Source organism: Sceloporus occidentalis, unplaced genomic scaffold, assembly GCF_023333645.1.
Source record: "Sceloporus occidentalis isolate IW3139 unplaced genomic scaffold, rSceOcc1.0.p SCAF_13, whole genome shotgun sequence".
Classification (NCBI taxonomy): domain Eukaryota; kingdom Metazoa; phylum Chordata; class Lepidosauria; order Squamata; family Phrynosomatidae; genus Sceloporus; species Sceloporus occidentalis.
The window spans coordinates 6,564,738-6,582,829 of NW_028316993.1; the positions used below are offsets into that span (position 1 = coordinate 6,564,738).

General features: G+C 54.1%; 2 protein-coding genes across 4 annotated transcripts in view; both read right to left on the reverse strand.

Annotated features, from left to right (window-relative positions):
- Positions 1-5,836: 5,836 nt before the first annotated feature.
- On the reverse strand, positions 5,837-10,515 carry ZNF574 (zinc finger protein 574). 2 transcript variants are annotated; one of them, XM_089478740.1, is made up of 2 exons: positions 10,459-10,515; positions 5,837-9,252 (listed from the first exon to the last, which is right to left on the reverse strand). In XM_089478740.1, exon 2 carries the CDS (start codon positions 9,230-9,232, stop codon positions 6,530-6,532), a length of 2,703 nt encoding a protein of 900 aa, XP_089334866.1. In that variant the 5' UTR covers positions 9,233-9,252; positions 10,459-10,515; the 3' UTR covers positions 5,837-6,529. The 2 variants fall into 2 exon arrangements, with proteins under 2 accessions (XP_089334866.1, XP_089334864.1); XM_089478738.1 differs by lacking the exon at positions 10,459-10,515 and adding an exon at positions 10,297-10,378.
- Positions 10,516-13,102: 2,587 nt separating this feature from the next.
- POU2F2 (POU class 2 homeobox 2) overlaps positions 13,103-18,092 on the reverse strand; it is a 56,524-nt gene continuing 51,534 nt past the window's right edge. Inside the window, exon 16 of one of the 2 annotated variants that reach the window (XM_089478211.1) lies at positions 13,103-17,350. In XM_089478211.1, the coding sequence (XP_089334337.1) occupies positions 16,986-17,350 (365 nt within the window). In that variant the 3' untranslated portion in view covers positions 13,103-16,985. The remainder of the gene's footprint in view (positions 17,351-18,092) is intronic. The other variant, XM_089478212.1, reaches the window with a different exon arrangement.

The window sequence follows — 18,092 nt, forward strand, 5'->3', positions numbered from 1 at the left end:
AAAATGGTGGCCGCCTTTGCCTCTGGCCCCAAAACGGGACCAAGACTTACTCTCAATGGGCGCTTCTTGAATGACCAACACAGGGCCCTGGCAGAACATGGGCTCCATCTTTATCGGCTGCTCTTACTCCTCCTCCTACTCCTACTCTTAGTGTTCTTCAAGTGAAGCCAGCCCTGGCCTGGGTCAAGAAGCCATCCTGGCAAGAAGAGGCCCAGGCTTCTGGCAGCCTTTGCTTTCCAGACGGAGAAAGAAGCGGAGGAGCTAGGGAGCGTTCCTTCCCTGGGACCCCGCTGTCTCTGGCTGGCCCTTGGTCACTGGGGCTTTTTGGGGAGTCAAGGGAGCTCCTGGTCCTTCCTTCTCTGCTCTCTCCAAGCCTGGGCCCAGAAGCCAGGCTAGGCTCCTAAAGATGCTTCTCACTGACTGACTTACACACAGGAAACTCAGCTCTAGGGGCTTTTCTGCCCAGGACAGTTTTTCCCTTCTGAGGAGCTACTTTGCAGAACCTAGACATAACAACAATGGAGTTTATCCCATGGGAGGCATTCCTCTGAATTTCAAATGAAAAGAAAGTGGGGCCAGAATGCATTCACGTAAATTCGCTAGTTCAGAAAATATACCTGAATTCGAATTGTGTTCGAACTGGCTTCCCATTGTCCGGAAATAGCTTGCCATTGCCTGAAATTGCGTGTGGCAGTCTATCACGCAACAACGTGAAAGAAACCCCATGATTGTGTTTGGATTGCCATTGGACTATGCTTCCAATTTCCCTTGTCTGATAATGTCCACATCAGTTGCTTTTTCCCTGCCAAGGCATTCTCCCCCAAACCCTCAGCCCCCCCTTTTGAGCTGCTCTCTCTCCTCTTCCCAGTTTCCCCAGTTGTCCTCTGCTTACTTCAGTTGCTGCACAATGGGTTCAAAGGGCAAAACTAATTTGCTCACACTTAACTCAGCCAAGCAGAGGAGGCAGAAAAGACCATTCCTTCCCAGGAGCTCAGGCAAAAGCAAACCAAGGCAGTCTGTCTTAGTTTTTCCTTGCCACCTTGACCACGCTTGGCCCGGTTTTCATGTCGGAGGGTATGGAAGAGGTACAAACAAAGTGTGCACCCAGAGCCCACAAGTGGAACAGACAAAACCTGCAGCGGAACAGAAGGCAAGAGTGTCTGAGGGCCCTTTCTCCAGAACAGAACCAGACCATGCTCCTGCTCCAAGACAGTAGGACTCAGTGCGCAAGCCACCAGAGCCATGTCCCATAGAGGTTAAAGTGTTGGACTGGGACCAGTTGGGAGGCTCCCGCTGCAGCCCCTTTCAGCCAAGGGAATTCATGGGGAACCTCCAGCCACACAGTCGTACTCAGCCTGGCTTGGCCTACCCCGCAGGCGAGGAGGAAATGCACAAATACAGGGAACAGTCCTTGGCTACAATGGTTTCTTTAGCAAAAACTCAGCATGGACCAGCAGGAAAAGGCTTCCAAACTGGCACCTCTCCACAGACCTCCACTTTGGGACAAATGCTGCTGTCTCAGCCTTGGACACTTTAGAAGAACAGCGGCCTATAAATGTAAGAAATAAGCAGGTCTGAATATCCATTCAGCCATGAGCAAAGTGACCCTTTCTGGACCGTGGTTCGGACAATCCCCCAACCAGCCTGGCTAGTTGATAGCCCCCAAAGGCAACCTTTCCCCTTGGTTCCCCCGGTCACTCCTCTCCAGACTGAGCGGCTGCTCCGGTTGTCCTGAGGAAGTGCCAGGGAAGGCCCTCCTGCCTCAGCAGCTGGACTCCATTTGTGAGGCTTTCCTCTTCCTTGTGTTTTAGAGTCACCAGCCCAGCATCTGAATAATTGCTTTTTAAAGATAGTGCTCTTTTCAGTTCCGGGAGTTTAACCTGGCCGCTGTCATGTTTTGTCATTTGCAGATTACACTGGGTGTGTGTGTGTGTGTTTCCCTCACAATGTTTTGTTCTCTCCTAAGACACTTCAGTGCAATTTCTAGGCAGGCAGCACAACAGAAATAAACAAAGAGGAAGCCCAAACCCTTCCAGGCCGGCGGTTAACATTTTAATACAGGATCCCTCAGCGGAGGTAATCACAAGGGAAGGAAGGAGTGATGGGTCTCACTGCCGCACCGGCTGGAAAACTAAGCTTTGTGTAGACAGAGATGGGGGAAAAGCGGCTGTCGGGGGTCCGGATGAGGACTGGTTTGGGATGCAGAGCATGCCCCAAGAGAGCGGAGACACAGCTACATTTACCCAAGGAAAAAAAGGATCAAGGCAGCAGGTGATAAGCATCTCCGCGCATTTAAGAGCCTGCCATTTACCAAGGGGAAAATGCATTATCTTGCTGCTCCTGCTGCTGCTCTTTGCAAAGTTAAGATCCGTCCCTCTTCCCCATTCTGCTCCACACACTTGCGTCCTTCTTTGTCACACTCACAACTTGTGGTGACAATGTGGACCGCTGGCCATTCTTTTCAATGCCACAACAGCCAAACAAGGCCCCTAGCTTCAGTCCAAATGATGATTTGGACTGAGCACCATGCGCAAAAGCATTCTGTATCCTAAAAATAAAAAATTGATTTTGATAAAATATCCATCATCTTGAAGACCTAACTCTCAGCTGCAAACTTATTGGGAGGAGGCCCTTCTCTCGGTTCCAATGCCTTCCAAGACACATTTGGTGGCAAGATGGAAGGCAGGGCCTTCTTGGTGCTGGTGGCAGCTTAGCTTGTGCCTTCACAAATCTTGATGTGGTTCTACTTCTGTTTTTAACAACTACTTGCTTTTTGCAAACCGACTTGAGACCCAATGTGGGGAAAAGAGAAGATCTAACTGAGCTAATTGCAGATGGGCGTCCTTTGGCTTAAGAGCAAGAGGGACCTGCGGTGCTTACTGCTCAAGCCCTTTCCCACAGTCCAGCATTAGGCTGTTTTTAAACCACTCCAACTCCTGGAGGGCAGCCCTGCCTCTGGGCCCACATCCCAGCACTCAGGTCTCATGCGTTTCAAAACACACATGGCTGCCGTCAGCACCGGATCCGTCCCCTTCCCCTCCATAACACTGGGATCAGAAGGAACCACAAGGGATGCATTTGCTCACCAAGGAAAAGGAGGCTCATCCCACCCCCGGCCTACAAAGCCTGCATTTCCACATCTTCCCCATTTCCTTTCATCTTGTTCTTTTATTACCACTTGGAGGCTTATTGTGCCACTTAATTATCCCATCACTCGTGTATGTGTGTGTGTGTGTATATATATATATATATATATATATATATATATATGCTAATTTATCACAATCCATCCCCCCCAAATGAAAGTCCTCATTGTGAGATTCTCTGATACAGTTTTTAATGTACGACGGTGATTGTGTCCTATTGCACAAACCCCAAAGCCGGCTCTTTTTCACACTCAGATTGCACACTGTCACTCCTCCCCCCCCCAAAAAGTCTTTTCTGGGCATCTGAGGGGCTTGGCCTGGCTTTCAGCCTCCAGACCGTCCATTTCACATTCTTAACAAAACCAAATGTAACAGGAGAAAAGTACACATTGGAGTTCTACCAGTCAACAGAAAACAAGCTTTATGGGGCACAACACCAAACCCCTTCCTTCCAAATCTGCAATAGAGACCCATTCAAAGGCTTAAGAAGCAGAGCCCTCCCCTCCGACCAAGAGAGAAAGCCACCTTCTCTCTCAAAATGTGCACACAAACACACACACACACACACCCTGGATTCAGCTGCAAATCCCAAGAACAGGCCCAGCTCAGCCTTTCTTAAAAGAAAGAAACACTTCCACGTCTTGAGCAGCAGGAGAAAGCTGTCCTTGCTCCGTGGTTAATATTGCATTAGCGGGCATTTTATGCACATGCCATTGACCTGGAAGGCGCCTTAATGTGCCAGAGGTGGAAATTCTCCTGGCATGAAGCACAAGGCAAGGCCCAGGGAGCCGCAACCGATGCTGCCGCAAAAAAAGAGCCTTCCTCCAGGCCAAGAGCGGCTCATCCGAAAGCACAAGGGAGGCTACCTTGCAGCCACAGGAGACGGGGATGCAGCACTGCGCAAGCGGAAGGCAACCGCTCTTCCGGCCCTTAAGGCGGGAGGAAAAAGGACTGCTGGATCTGCTAAGGGCTACCCAAACAGCTGGCTGGCACTTTGGGGCCCTTGCTCTCCAGGACACCTCCAGGGACCCCCTGGTTCCCCCAGAAAGAGCCAGAGCAAAGGGAGAGCTTAGGGAGGCAGGGAGTGAAGGGAACCAAGTGGAAGGCTGGGCTATGAAAGAAAGAGACAGGCGAGGAATGCCCCTTTGCCATGTTTGTCCTGAGTGGGGGGAACTCTGCTGACCCTAAAAACCCATCTGCTTATGACTTTAAAGCAGAAACACGCTTCCATTTCTCCTGGCATTCTGAGCTGGGCCTCTCTGCCTGCCTGGGAAGAGGCATTTGCTCAGTGTTTCCTATTTCTCTGGCCCTCCTGCTCCACGAAACCAGGCTCTCCTTTCTCTAACCTCCCCGTTTGAGACCCAGCCTTCTCCGTTCCGCTTTCCAGGTCAACAAGCCCCAGCGCACTCCCAGCGCAGCAGCCAAGGATGGTGGGACAGAGGCAGGCAGATGCCAGGGGAGAGCCCTGCGCATTGTGTCCTGCTTGTGACCTTTCCTGGGGGCAGCTGGCCGACTGGCTGCTGTTGGAGACAGATTGCCGGGCCAAACAGAAATTCAAAAGGGCTGGTCAGGATTCAGCAAAGCGGTCCTTAGGCATGGCCGCACCTAGCGGCTGTGATGCAAAACAGCACTTGATGGGAAGGTTTAAACAGGGCTTGAAAGGAAGCTCCTACATGCAGACACACAGAGGGAAACCTGACCTGGCTGCACCTCTTCTCAAGAGCAAACTCCTCATTCTGTAAACAACTCAATAGACACCTTCAGACCACTCCATCTCTCCTAAGTTTTAACTCTCTGCTCCCGGCGTCAAGCGCTTCACAAGCCAAGTGAGGCTTCAGGTATTTAAGCAGCAGCAAAGGGGGGTCAACTGTATTTTTGTAGTCGAGATTTTAAGGCACACTTTCTCTATGAAGTCAAAGGCTTTCATGGCTTTCGTCCATACTTTTTTGAGGGTTTTTCAGGCTATGTTCTAGAACTAAACTCTTCTAGAACATGGCCACATAGCCCAAAAAACCCTAAAACCCCACACTTTCTCTGTTTATAATCTGTTTCAGTTCTCCTGTGATACTCTTAACATGGAGGAAACATGAAACGTTAAAGCTATTCTTGCCTTCCAGTGATCCGCCTTGTTTCCTTGAGAAAAGGCGGGCTATAAATAAATCATATTATTATTATTATTATTATTATTATTATCAGCATCTTTGCTTATTAAATTTCCAGTTATTCTTTAAAAAAAGACATTTATACTGAGCATTAAATGAAAGCATGATGGCTCATTGCCCACCTAAGAGAAAAGCTTGGCTGAATGCTCATGTGTTTCAGCCTATCAATTAAATCTGCAAAATTTCAAAATGAGTAAGAATGGTTTTAAAGAAAGCGTGTTTTGGGGGGGGGGGGGGGCTTACCCTTTAAATGCCACACATTACAATGGATGCCATCTTTAAAAAGTGGGTGAGAGATGGAAAAACGCCTCTTCTAAGATGATGAGAACTACTACTACAAATAATTAGTAGCTCAATCAGAGTTATCTGACTGACCAACCACAGCTTTTTTTAACTGATGAGTTCGATGGTATGTTTGCTAACTAGTCAACAAAGCTAACGGTCTGCCTTTCCATACTCAAATTCTACACAAACTCTGGAGTTTTCTCCACTCCGGTGCCAGAAAAATCACACACCTGACAAATCACAAGTGCTTCAATTTTGTTTTTAATTTTAATACCAAGTAACAAAATCTTCCTGCAGCTGTGGGGATGAATCCAGTTAGCAAGAAACCAAATCAAGGAAGCTATTATGGACCACAGCAGAGGCGGCATCTGGCTGGCAGGGGACCAACAGCAAACCGGAAGAAAACTCCACCTCGGAGAGAGGAATCCCAGCTGAGAGGCAGTTGCAGTCCAGACCGATCCCCTGCAGCAAAAGGAAGCCAGGAACCATTCGGGATCCGAGAGGCTGAGCTGTGGCAAAGGCTGCTATTGGGCAAGCATTCCTGGGAGGGGGAACCGGCCAGCTCCCAAAAGAAAAGCCCCATTTCACATGGCCAAGAGATGGACTGGGAACCCCAGAGCCCACGGCAGAGAGTGGGGCTCTCAAGGCCCCAGCGCGCTTGGCCTAGTGAATTTTCTGTCCGTGGGGCTTGCGGGCGGGTGGGACGGAGCAGAGGAGGGGGCTTGGAAACGGCACCCAGTTCACCTACAGAACCGGGGAAGGAGATCAAGATGCCGCCACATTCCAGCAATGGGAGCAGGACAGGTGCCTTGGGTTTAAAGGAAGGGAGAAGAGGTGTTGCTGTTCCACCCAGGCCCTGAAGGGGGAGCTGGGGAGCAGTGGCTCCCAGTCCAGGTCACATGGCCAGCTGCCCCACCTCGCTCCCCCCAGCCCCACTCAAACGCCCCCAATCTGGACGTTTTCCACCTGGATGTTCTCAAAGTGAACGCCCCCCTCGGTAGGATAGATCTCAATGGTCTCCACCACAGGGATGGTCTCCATGATGGTGACCGTGTTGCCATAGACTTGCTCGCTGGGTGCTGAGGAAGCCGTGGTGGCGCTGGTGGCGGTACTGGTGGCAGCAGCCGCTGCGGCCGCCGCTGCTGCGATGGCCTCCGCCATGACCTCTTGCTCGTGCTGCAGGCGCTGCTGCTGGTGCAACTTGCGGTGCTTCCAGAGGTTGGAGAAGGAGCGGTAAGCCTTGCCACAGGCGTCGCAGTGGTAGGGGCGCTCTCCCGTGTGGATGCGCTTGTGCTCGGCCAGGCGCACGGCGATGGTGAAGGCTTTCCCACACTCCTCGCACTTGAAGGGCTTCTCCCCAGTGTGCAGCCGCAAGTGATCCTTGAGGTGGGTGGACTGCCGGAAGGCCTTCCCACAATCCGGGCATGGGTAGGGGCGCTCGCCGGTGTGGATGCGGCGGTGGACCTGCAGTGAGGTCTCTGTACTGAAGAGCTTCTTGCAGTCCCCGCATTCAAAGGCCTTTGAGCAAGCGGGACGGCGGGGGCGCGGTGGAGGCAGACCCAGAACCGGGGGCTCGTCCACAGGCTCGAATCCTGCAGGGGCATCAATGTTGCCATGGAGTCGCTCGTGGGCCCTGAGCTGCGCGGTGGAGCCCACCTTCTTACCGCAGACGGAGCACTCAAAATGGCGGCTCATCTTGCCACACTTGTGCTCCTTCAGCTGCTCAGCAGAGACGAAGGCGGCCCCGCAGCCGGAGGTGCAACGGTGGGGCTGCTGGCCAGTGTGGGTCAGCTGGTGGACCTCCAGGAGGCGGCGGAGCAGGAAGGAGCGGCCACATGTCTGGCACTTGTAGGGGTACTCGCCCGTGTGGTGGTAGCGGTGCATGAGCAGGCGGTAGGGGCGATGGAAGACGCTCCCGCATTCCTGGCACTTGTAGGGGTAGTGGCGGCTGTGCACCAGGAGGTGCTGCTGGAGGGTGGAGGACTGGGTGAAGCATTTCTGGCAGATGTCACAGCGGTAGGGGCGCTCCCCTGTGTGCGTCAAACGATGGCGCTGGAGGTTGGCTGGCGAATTGAAGCTCTTGCCGCACTCCTTGCAGTGGTAAGGCCGCTCCCCGGTGTGGGTCAGGAGGTGGTTGCTCATGTGGGACTTCTTCTTGAACATCTTCCCGCAGGTCAGACACTTGTGGCGCCGCTCCATCTTGTGGGCAAAGCGCTGGTGGCGCGAAAGCTGACTGATCTTGGTAAAAGCCTTGCTGCACATCTGGCACTGGAACTCCTCCAACGTCTGCTCTTGGGCGCTGCCCTCAACCGAAATGCCCATGTTGTCCATCGAGCAGATGATGGCCACTGGAACCATTTCTGCCTGCTGTTCCGGCGGCTCCAGGGTGTCAGAGGGTGCCTCGTCCCCCTCTTCTTCCTCCTCCTCCTCCTCCTCCTGTTCCATGGGCTGATCTTCCGGAGAGGCAGGCAGATCATGAGCTGCGGGGGTGCCACTGCTGCTGCTGCTGCCTCCACTATGGGAGCGTCGGTGGTAGAGGAACTTGGTCATGTTGATGAAGGTCTTCCCACATGTGCAGCGGTAGAGGGGGTTGGAAGAGTGGGTTCGCCGGTGGGAGAGGAGCACAGCCTCTGTGCCGAAGCCCAGGCCACAATCCACACAAAGGAAGCGTGACTCCCCGCTGTGCTCCTCCCGGTGCTTCTCAAGGGCGGCTGGGGAAGGAAGCACCTTGCTGCAGAGCGGGCACTTGAAGGTGCCCTTCCGGTGGCTCTTCATGTGCTGGTGGAGCTTTTGGGCGGAAGGGTACGACTGCTCACACTCCATGCACAGGTGCTCCTTAGAAGCCTGCTTTGCTTTGCGTGGTGGCTGCTCCCCAGCATTGTTCTTGAGCTCGTAGCTGTGATCTGTGGCCGTGACACTGCTGGGGGCCGTGGGTGGCACGACTCCATTGTGCACAGTCACGACGGGCGGGGGCCCTGGTTCCTTTGGTTCTGCCGCCAGGGAACTTCCCGGGGACGACTGTATCACCTGGTGGGTGGCCAGGTGCTCCAAAAAGTCGCTGGACTGGAACAGCTGGAAACACTCGCCACACTCATAGAGAAGCAGCTGCATGGTTCCAACGGGCATAGCCCCCTCCTCGGGCTTCCGATACGAATGCTCCAGGTTAACGCGGGCCCGGCTCTGGGGAGGAGAAGTGGCCAGCTCCAGCGGCTTACGGTGGGTCTGGCGGTGGGCAAGCCAGACATCCTGGCTGGCAAAAAGGGCCTTGCATTCAGTGCACTCGTAGTGGATCTGGCTGGAGCTCAGGGGCTTGGCCAAGCGTTCCGGCTCCTGGCTCGCCATTTTGAGGTGCATCTCCTGGTGCTCCAGCAGCTGGCTCGGGGAGAGGAGGATCTGCCCACATTCCAAACACTGGTACTGGCTTTCCTGGACCGCCACGGTTTGATAGAGGCCAGGCTCGCCACCCGCCACCAGCCCTGCCTCGGCCAGCCCCACCACCTCATACTGCTGGTCCTGGGGGCAGATGTGGGTCTGCTGGTGCACCAGCGCTTCCTCCAGAGTGTTGAACTGCTCGCTGCACTCTGAGCAGACGTAGCGGTGCTCCACATACACAAGCGTCTCTTCGGGCGACTCGGCCATTGCGGAAGGCAGCTCCTGGCCTGGAGGGAAGGAGAGAGAGAAAGAGAAAGGCTGAGGGAGCAGGAGCCGCTGGCCGGGCTGAGACAGACCAACAGGGAATGGCTTTTAAGCACCCGGGGATTGAGGGGGAAAGGGGTTGCTTTTAATAGTGCTGCCTCTAGAAGAAGCAGCCCTCTCTCCCTCTCTCATGCGTGTGCCTCTGCCTTCCACTGTGGGCCTATGGTGGCCCCATGCATTTTCAAAATGGTGCCTGGCAATGGCAGGTCCAGCACCCTTCAAGGGGCCAGGCTGCTCTAGACTCTGCCTGCCAACAACGCTGGAGAGGCGCCAGGGATGGGAGCGGGGCCTGCTCTTCTCAGGGGAGGGCTGCAGCCTCTGCCAGGCAGAGGCACTTTGGGGGATCAGCCAGTTGGGGGCCGTTAGGCCAAGGGGAGGGAAAGCAGGCAGGGCCTTCCTTGGCCCATGGAGAGTGGCCAGTCTGGAGCGCTCCTCTCTGCCCAGGCTCTGCTGGCCTGGGACTGCGCTGTGAGCCAGGCTCCTTCTCTGCATCGGCTCCGGACGGAGAGAGTCAGGGACCCGGGGGGCCCTGCTTTCCGCTTCGCCCACTCACTCCAGGGCCAAGCGGAGCAGGCAGCCCTGCCTGGGCTCATGGCCTCGGAAGAGGCCTCCCGAGCGGAGCCCTGGCAGCCCCAGCGGAGGAGGAGGAGGAGGAGGGCCTGCTCCACTCGCCACCCCCTTCGCTCCCAGGGAGGCAGCCAGGCCCTCGGGGCTCCCTCGCTTCGCCTGGGGAGGCTGCGGCCCGAGAGCAAAGGCCTGGGACGAGGCCCCAAAATGGCGCTGCTGGGCGGCCAACTGTCAGGCGACCGTCCGCTCGGCAGCGCTTCAGGGAGGGAGGCTCTGCGCGGAGGCCTTGGGCCAGAGAGAGGGAGTCTCCCCAGAGGACCCGCCTCCGCCGGACTGCAGTCCTCAGCCTCCGCGGGGAAGAAGGGCTGCTGGCAGATGCAGCCCCAGGAGCCCCGGAGAGAGAGAGAGGGGGGGGGGGTGGCCCTTCCTTTCTCCCTCACCTTCCTCTCCGCCGCCGCCCTTCCTTCCTGGGCCTCCTCCGGAGGCAACGCGCCGCGCGGCCTGCCGCTCTCCCCGCCCCGGGGCTCCTCCTCCTTCCCTCGCCAGCCCTTCCTTCCTTCCTCCCTCAGGCCGCTCTATCTTTCGCTCTCTCTCTCGCTCACCCGCCGCCGCCGCCGCCGCCGCCGCCTCCCCGCGTAGCTCAGCAAGCCGCCTCTCCATTGGTCCGCGGCGCCCGGCCAATCAGCGCCCTCCTTGCTCAGCCTTCTCGCCCAATCGGCGCCCTCGTCCCAGCCGGACGCGCCAGCAGCCCTCGCCCGAACCCGTCGGGGATCCCGATTGGGCGTTTTCGCCCCGCGGGACGTCGCGCCGCGCTGACGCAATCACGTTCCGCGTCGCAGGAAGTGGGCGTGGCCTAGGAGGGGAAGAGAAGGGAGCGGCCGGATGGGCTGAGCCAATGGGAGGCCAGGGGCGGGGCCTGAGGCGAAGCGGTCGCTCTGGAAGACAAGGCCGAGGCCTCTCCGCTGAGCATCGTCCCTTCAAGATCAAGGGAACAGCGGCAGTCGCCAGTCTCCGCAAACTGTGCCCCGAAGGGAGTTAGTTCTCCGGCTCTCAGAAGAGCACACTGGGGGCCCTGGTCCAGGGCCAAGTCTGGTTTCCCTGTGGGCATAAACTCGGTCTCCCAGAAGCCTCGGCCAGGCCGGCCAGTGCCCTGGGATTCTGGGAGCTGGAGTCCACAGTCCCTGCGAGGGCAGAGTTCGGGCAGTGCTCCAGAGGCACCCTGAGCGGCCCTTTCCCTGGGTCCGCTGAAGAAGGGGATCTGGAGTAGCTGCGCTGGCCCTCGAGACCGCCAGCCCAGTTGCCGCCGGGGATTGTGCGTTTTGGCTGCGTGGAGGAAAGGAGTGTTTTCATCGAAGGCACCGAGCCTCTCCTCTGAAAGCCAAAGGGAGAGAGAGGCGGCTCCCCCGGCCTCCCTCCCAGGGACCGAATGACCGCAGCCAGAGGAAGGGCTGGCCCTCTGCACTCCCCCCAGAGAGCGGTCGAGGGGGCTGCCAGCCTAGGGGCCACTTTGGACCAGCGTCCCTAAAAGGCTTTCCCTTCCCTTCCTCCTCGGGGACAGTGAAGGGCAGCGAGAGCCTTAGGCCACAGCAGGCTGCTCATCTTCCAGCGCCACCATTTTGCCTTGGGCTGCTCCCAGAGATCCCTCCTGGGACCCTGTTCCCTGGCCTTGTTCTCCAACAAACCAGAGCCGCATTTCAAACCCAAGAGGAGCCTCCCTCTGCTCTGCAGCAACCGGAAAGCATTTTGGGGCTGGACTGGTCCGGCCTCCAAACAGCTTTGCTCCTCCAGGAGCCGCCTGGGCATCCTCTCCTCCAGCCAGACGTCCGTCCCTCTGGGCTGCAGGCCTCATGCAAGGAAGGCAGGACCCTTGGCTCCTCATGCCTCCCCCCATAGACTTATCCAGAAGAGAGGAAGGGAGGAGAGCATCTGGGGCCGTGCCCAGCCCTGAGGGCAGAGGCAGAGGCACCAACGCCGCAGGGAAGAGGAGGCTTCCCTTGCCCCTTATTTCCCAGGGGCAAATGGCTGGCCTTGGGATGTGACTCTTTTGGATCCTAGGGCTTCAGAAATAACCTGGTTTGGCATTGCTTTTAAGCCTCCTGGCTCACGGCTATGGAATTCTGGGAGTGGAACAAGGCAGTTAATGTGGTGCCAAACCGGGTGACTTCTCTAGGAGTCCAAATTCCCATGAAAGTCCCATGTCCAAAGCCTGGTAAGTGTTCAGTCAGGGAAGAGACCAAGGTTGGTCCCTCCCTCAGCCTGAGTGAGTCTTTCGACTGGATAGAAACACACAATCCTCCAACCTAAGTCAAGAGGGAGGCATTTCCCCAAAGGTTCGGAGGCCAAGGAGAGCGTTCCCTTCGACCCGCGACCCAACGCCGCCGCTGCCGCCGCCGCCATCAAGAGAGACGTCCGATTCTCTTTCGACTCATCTTTGGTTGCAAGATTTTTATTTTGTTTTTGTTTTGTTTTCTTTTTAATTTAAAAAAAAAAGACAGGGAAAAATAAAAAACACAAAAACCACGACAGAACCAAATAAAATAACAAATGAAAAAACTCACTCAGAATATGTTACATCATCGTCATCATCATCGTCATTAATTATGTTTTCAAGTCACTTCTAAGCCCCACAGTTACAAATAAATTAACAAGACAGGATCAGACCCCGGAAGATTCAAAATCAAACAAAGAAATGAATACTAGGAACTAACTACCTTTGGCAAAGTTATCACACGATTTCCCCACTGCTCCGGGTGCGACAGCAACAGGCCAGTCATGTCCGCTGGGGCCAGGGGCCAGGGCCTGGGCAGCATCCCTCAGTGAAAGCCCTGCTGGCTTGACCCATGCCTCTGGGGCTCCCCCCCAGGAGGGCAGGAGGCCATTCCCTTGTCTGCAGGAGACCCAGGCCCAGCCAGACGCAGGGGAGGCACCCGGGAGGAGAAGGAGGGACGGAGAGACGCTCCCCAGAAGGCCTTCTGTGTTGGAAGTGGACTTCTGCTGCCCACAGCTGTGCCCTGGCACCAAAGGTGTTCCACAGCTGTCCTGCAATTTACACAGGTGTAAAAAGGGCCCACGACAGGAAGGTGGACCCCCTCTCTTTATGTAAACAAGGCCCACTGCGCCTGGTCTCTCTCTGCCCGACTTCTCCGCTGGGCAAAGTCCTCCTTCCATTGGCAGCCCCTCTTCCCAGGTCTCCCCAGAAGGGTCTCTGCCCTCTCCAGGGGAATGGGTCAGGCATCTCTTGGGACCCAGGACCCCTCCCCAGCCCAATTCCCTTCCTTTGGGGGTGAGAGAAAAACAGAGAGGGATGCTGCCACACCTGACCCCCTGCCGCCGCCCCAAAACAGACCCGTCCGGCACACACCCTTCATAAAGCTTTTCTATTTGGTTCATCATTAAAGTATATGAGGTATATGGCAGGCTATCTCCAAAGAGCCTTGTGGTGGGTGTCCTGGCACTAGAAGGGGCAAGAGGGGGGTCTAGCTGACCCTCCTCCATGTCCCCCAACCTTGGGCCGGCCATTGGCACGGAGGCACGGGAGCAATATTTGGTTTCACAGCTGTACTTTAAAGCTTGTCTCCTTCCTCTTTCAGGGAGGGAGAATGGCAACCCTCGTGGTCTCAGTCCTTCCCCCCAATAAGTGGCCGGAGGAGGAGGAGGCGGACAATGGACGGTCCTGCCACGGTCACTCCGTGGCCAAGCCAGAACCCAGCTCTGGGTTTCACAGGCCCATGGCCAGCCAGTCTCCCCTGCCCAAGCTTCCAGGAAGGCAGCTCTGGCCTGCCTCTAGGCCCAAGGTGGCCGCTGGGTGGGAGAAGGCAGGGTGCCAGCTTCACCCCCGTGGGTCGCCCCTAATGGAGGCCTTCCATGTGCGGAGAGCCGGCCATTTTGTTTGCCACCAAGCCACCTCTGGTCAAGCAGGAGGGGTATCGGGGGGGGGGGGTTCATGCCATCCCCATCAGCGACCCCTGACCCCTGGCCGGCCCCTCCGTGCCCCTCACCCACCACTCAGCTCTGCAAATGGAGATAGGGTCATTTTTGGTCTAGAATCTTTTTTTTAATTAAAAAAACACATTTTGGTTTTTGTTTCTCTTTTTTTCTTGATTTTTTGTTCAGTTTTTTCCCTTTTTTATCTTTTTTTGTCGCAAACTTTTGCGTTTGTTTTTTGTCTTTTTTCCCCAAATACAGTAAGAAGCGATAAAGCGGAACATAGAATTTTCTCTATTAAAAAAACAGAAGGAACCCCCCCAAAAAAGGCTTTTTCTTTTTCCAAAAAGAAAAAATAAGAAAAGAAAAGAAAGGGGGGAAAAGGTCAACAAATATCACTAAAACAGTTACATTCCACCTAGAAACACGTTCAGTAGCACATGAGAGAGAGAGAAGGAGAAGGAGAAAGAGGAGGAGGGAGAGAGAGAGAAAGAGAGAGAGAGAGGAATTGGCCTTCCCAAATGTTTTTCTTCCTTCCCCCAAACGTCCGCCTAGGATCGCATCCAGACTGGTATCCTAAAAGAGACAGGTGTGTATATCAATACTGCCGGTTTCTCTCTCGCTCACGCACAAAACGGACGGGAAATTCTCTTTCTTTGTTTTCCAAGTCAGTCTTAAAACGAGGTGTTTCCTGTTTGTTTCGGTTTTTTGGAAAGTTTCACAGTATATATATATATATATATGTATTATTATTATTATTATTATTTTTCACTTGTTATCTCAAAACCCACCTGAACGCTAGAAGACGGCAAAAGCAGGAGATAAAATGAGGTCGAGGTTTATTTGTTTTTTTGTTTGGTTTTTCCTTTTAAGAAAGGTTTCAAAGTCCTTTTTTTTTTGGTTTTGGTTTTTTTGTTTGTTTCATTGTTTATCTTTTTGTCGCTCTGTCCTTTTGGTTTGGTTTGGTTTTGTGTTTTCTACCGGATCGCAAGTATGCCATGGCTAACTTCCTTCTCTGCAACAGCAAGACTTTGGTTCGCAGGAGTCAAAAAGAAAAGACAGACATTCAAAGAGCCCCGAAACAGGAACGGACGCCTCCCCCCCGAAAAGCTAAAAAGAAGCCCAAAGGGGCCAGGAGCTAAAACAAAACAGACAAGGAAGGAAGAAGGAAATCAACAAAGGGTGCACAAAAAGAGGCTTTCCAACCCAAACTAATAAGCCATTTGTAAAGCTCTCCAGTCTTCGGGGAGGAAGCGTCAGGGTCCTCTCTCCTCCTCTTTCCATGATCATTGGTTTGGTTTATTATTAGTTTTAGTTCTAGTTTGTCTCTTTGCCTTTTATAAAACCTTGGCTTCTCAACGCAACTTTCCATGAGGTATTTCTTTTTTAGGACAGAGAAAGACGGTTGAGCCATTTGTCTAACCAGAGAAAGTAAAGCTCCCTCCTCCATTCCCACGCTGCTGCCATCCTCTCTTCTTTGCTTTCTTTGCTCGGTTGGTTCTTTTTGGTCAAAAGGGTTTCTCTCTCGCTTCCGAGTCTCTTGTGAGGTTCACAGAAAAGGGAGGCACTCCCCCAGTCCTGGGGCCTTGGCTGCTTTCATCCCCAGCGGCCTTCGGTTCGTGTTTTCCGTAGTCATCTCTTAGCAATTTTTGGTTTCTATTTTCCTGGAAAATGTAGAAGGATCTGCTGAAATCCCCGTTTGGTTTGGTTTGGTTTTTGTCAGGCACTGGAATATGAGTATTTCTCTCTTATTTTTGATTCAGAACACAGATATAAAAATAATAATAACAATAACAATAAAAACCACGCACCCCGTTTTCAGAAAAATAACCCTGGCATAATCCCAGGCAGAAAGCGTTTTCAAAAGGAAAAACCATAGATTAAAAGCAATAGCAAAATTAAAACCGGCCAACGAAGGAAAACGTGGTTGAAGCTGGTATAACGAAACGAAGCATATTGAGCGCCAAAGGCAGAGGCTTTTGAGGCGAGGGCCAAGAGAGGGGCTTTGGCGCCTGGGTCCCTCCGGCCAGCAATGGGGCCACTACTCACTGACCACTTTGCAGAGAGATAAGAGAGAGGGGGCATCCTCCATCCTCCATAGGCAATGCACCAAATGTTACTACCGCTGTGGGTCAACTCAAGACCATGGGCGGGAGCATTCTGCCCAATGGTCATCCACACACGCCCCGCCACCCGCTTCTCTCCAGCCACAAGCGGCTAGCAGGGCTACCTGGGCAGGTGAGAGGGCTCCAGACGAGGCCAGAGGAGAGGCCCGTGTCCCCTCTCCATCATCCCCAGCTGCAAAGAGAGAGGAGCAGAGGACCGCCATTGGGAAACCAGTGCCTTAAGGGGAGTTTGTCCCATCGCCTCTGAGAGCCTGAGCCTTCCTGCCCTGTCCAGAGTCCCCCTAAAAAGCCCCTTCTTTGTATTACTCAGACTTAAAAAGAAACAAAGCACTGCAAAAAAGATAGGGAAGGTTCTCTTAAAAAGGGAAGAGTATTCATAGCAAACAACCCGAAATCAAACCGCCCCCTCCCTCCCTCCCTCCCTCCCCCACAGAATCAAAAAAGAACAAAAGGCAAAGAATAAATAGGAATAAATAAAAGAGTTTTGAAAGACATTCGACCAGACACAGAAGTTAGAAAAGTCTGTAAAAAGCTTTGGGTGAAGCTAGAACTGGTGATTTTTGGTGTGAGATTCGTTCCTCCTTTAAGGGTTTTAAAGGAGGGTTGTTTCTATTCTTTTTTTCTTTTTTCTTTTTCTCTTTTTTCTTTTTTACAAAAACAAATTCTATCCCCGTTTCTCTGTTTCTTTTCTGGTAAAGTCCAGGAAACCAGCGGATGAAAAATAAAAGAGTCACCTTCTGAAAGGCGTTTTGTTCCGAACATCAGAGGAAGGGAAAGGAAAAAAATCTGGGGTCGGGGAGAACCACAAACACCAAAAGTTTGGGGGGATTCTTTTTGGTTTCTTCCTTTGTCCCTTTTTGCTTTCCTTGTTTTGGTTACTTTGGGTTATTTACTTTTTTGGTTGGTTTCTTTCGTTTGGCTGTTGCTGACAAATCTTTGTTTGGTTTGGTTTTTACTTTTTGGTTTCACTCGTCGGTTTGTACGTCCAACTCTTTGCCGCCACTGCTGCCACCACTGCAGCCCCCGGCGCTTCGGGAAAGGCAGCGAGTACGGAGTCTCTTCCTCCTCCTCACCGGCCATCACTCCGTCTTGGCGTCTGGCTCGGTGGGCCCGGGGCCGGCCTGCCCCAGAGTCTGCGCCGCGTCGCTGGCAGAGCTACATGAGGAACAGGAGGAGGAAGAGGAGGAGGAGGAGGCGGAGGACGCGGAGGAAGAGGTCAGGGTGGGCGACTTGCTGGGCATGGAGGCAGCCGCCGCCGCCGCCGCTGCCGACACCAGCCCCATGCCTCCCGTGGCGGCACTCAGCAAGGGCAGGCCCGCGTGGTTGAGGAAGAGCGGCGAGGTCACGATGCTCTGGCTGCCGGCCGTGCCTGCGCTGGTTCCCAGCACCAAGTTACCGCTGGCGTCAAGGCTGGTAATGGGCAGGCTTCCACCACTGGCCAAGGCTGGAGAAGGAAGCGGAGAGACAGAGAGGGTCAGCGGAAGAGAGACTGGGCAGGGGCTGCGCAGGGCCATCCTGGCTGGTGCCACAGAGGGGACCCTGCAGCCTCTCTGCAAGGATTGCTGGGCTACATGTCCCAGAAGCCCCCTGGGCCAGCAGAGCCCATAACAAGGGATGCTGAGAGTTGCAGTCCAGTCCTATCCCAGGCCCACATGGTTCCCACCCCTGCATTACACCACCCCCAGGGTTTGCAAGGACCTTTGGGAATGGGTCAGGCATGGGGGACATGCAGCGATGGGTGGAATGGAGCCTCCCCACCACCCTCAGGCTAGAAAATACGAAGATTGAGAGACAGACAGAGAAAGGGAGAGCGCATGTGAATGATTAGCAAGGCATGATGCGAAGGATGCATGTTATGGATGATGATGATGATGCCTTCTATGATGGGGATCACTAAAGGAATGGGAGCTGGTTCTGTGGGGGCTCCACTGGCCTTGCTGCACTCTCACACACCCCTGAACTGTACATTTAGCAGTAGCAACAGCAAGTACATTTCTATACCGCTTATCAGGGCACTTAATCACTTCCCAAGCAGTTTGCAAAGTGTAAGCTAATTGCCCCCAACAATCTGGGGACTCATTTTAGCGACCACCTCAGAAGCATGCAAGCCTGAGTCAAGCTTGAGCCCCTTTGTTGGTATTGAACTTGCAACCTTATGGTTTTGAGTGAGTGGCTTCAGGACAGGC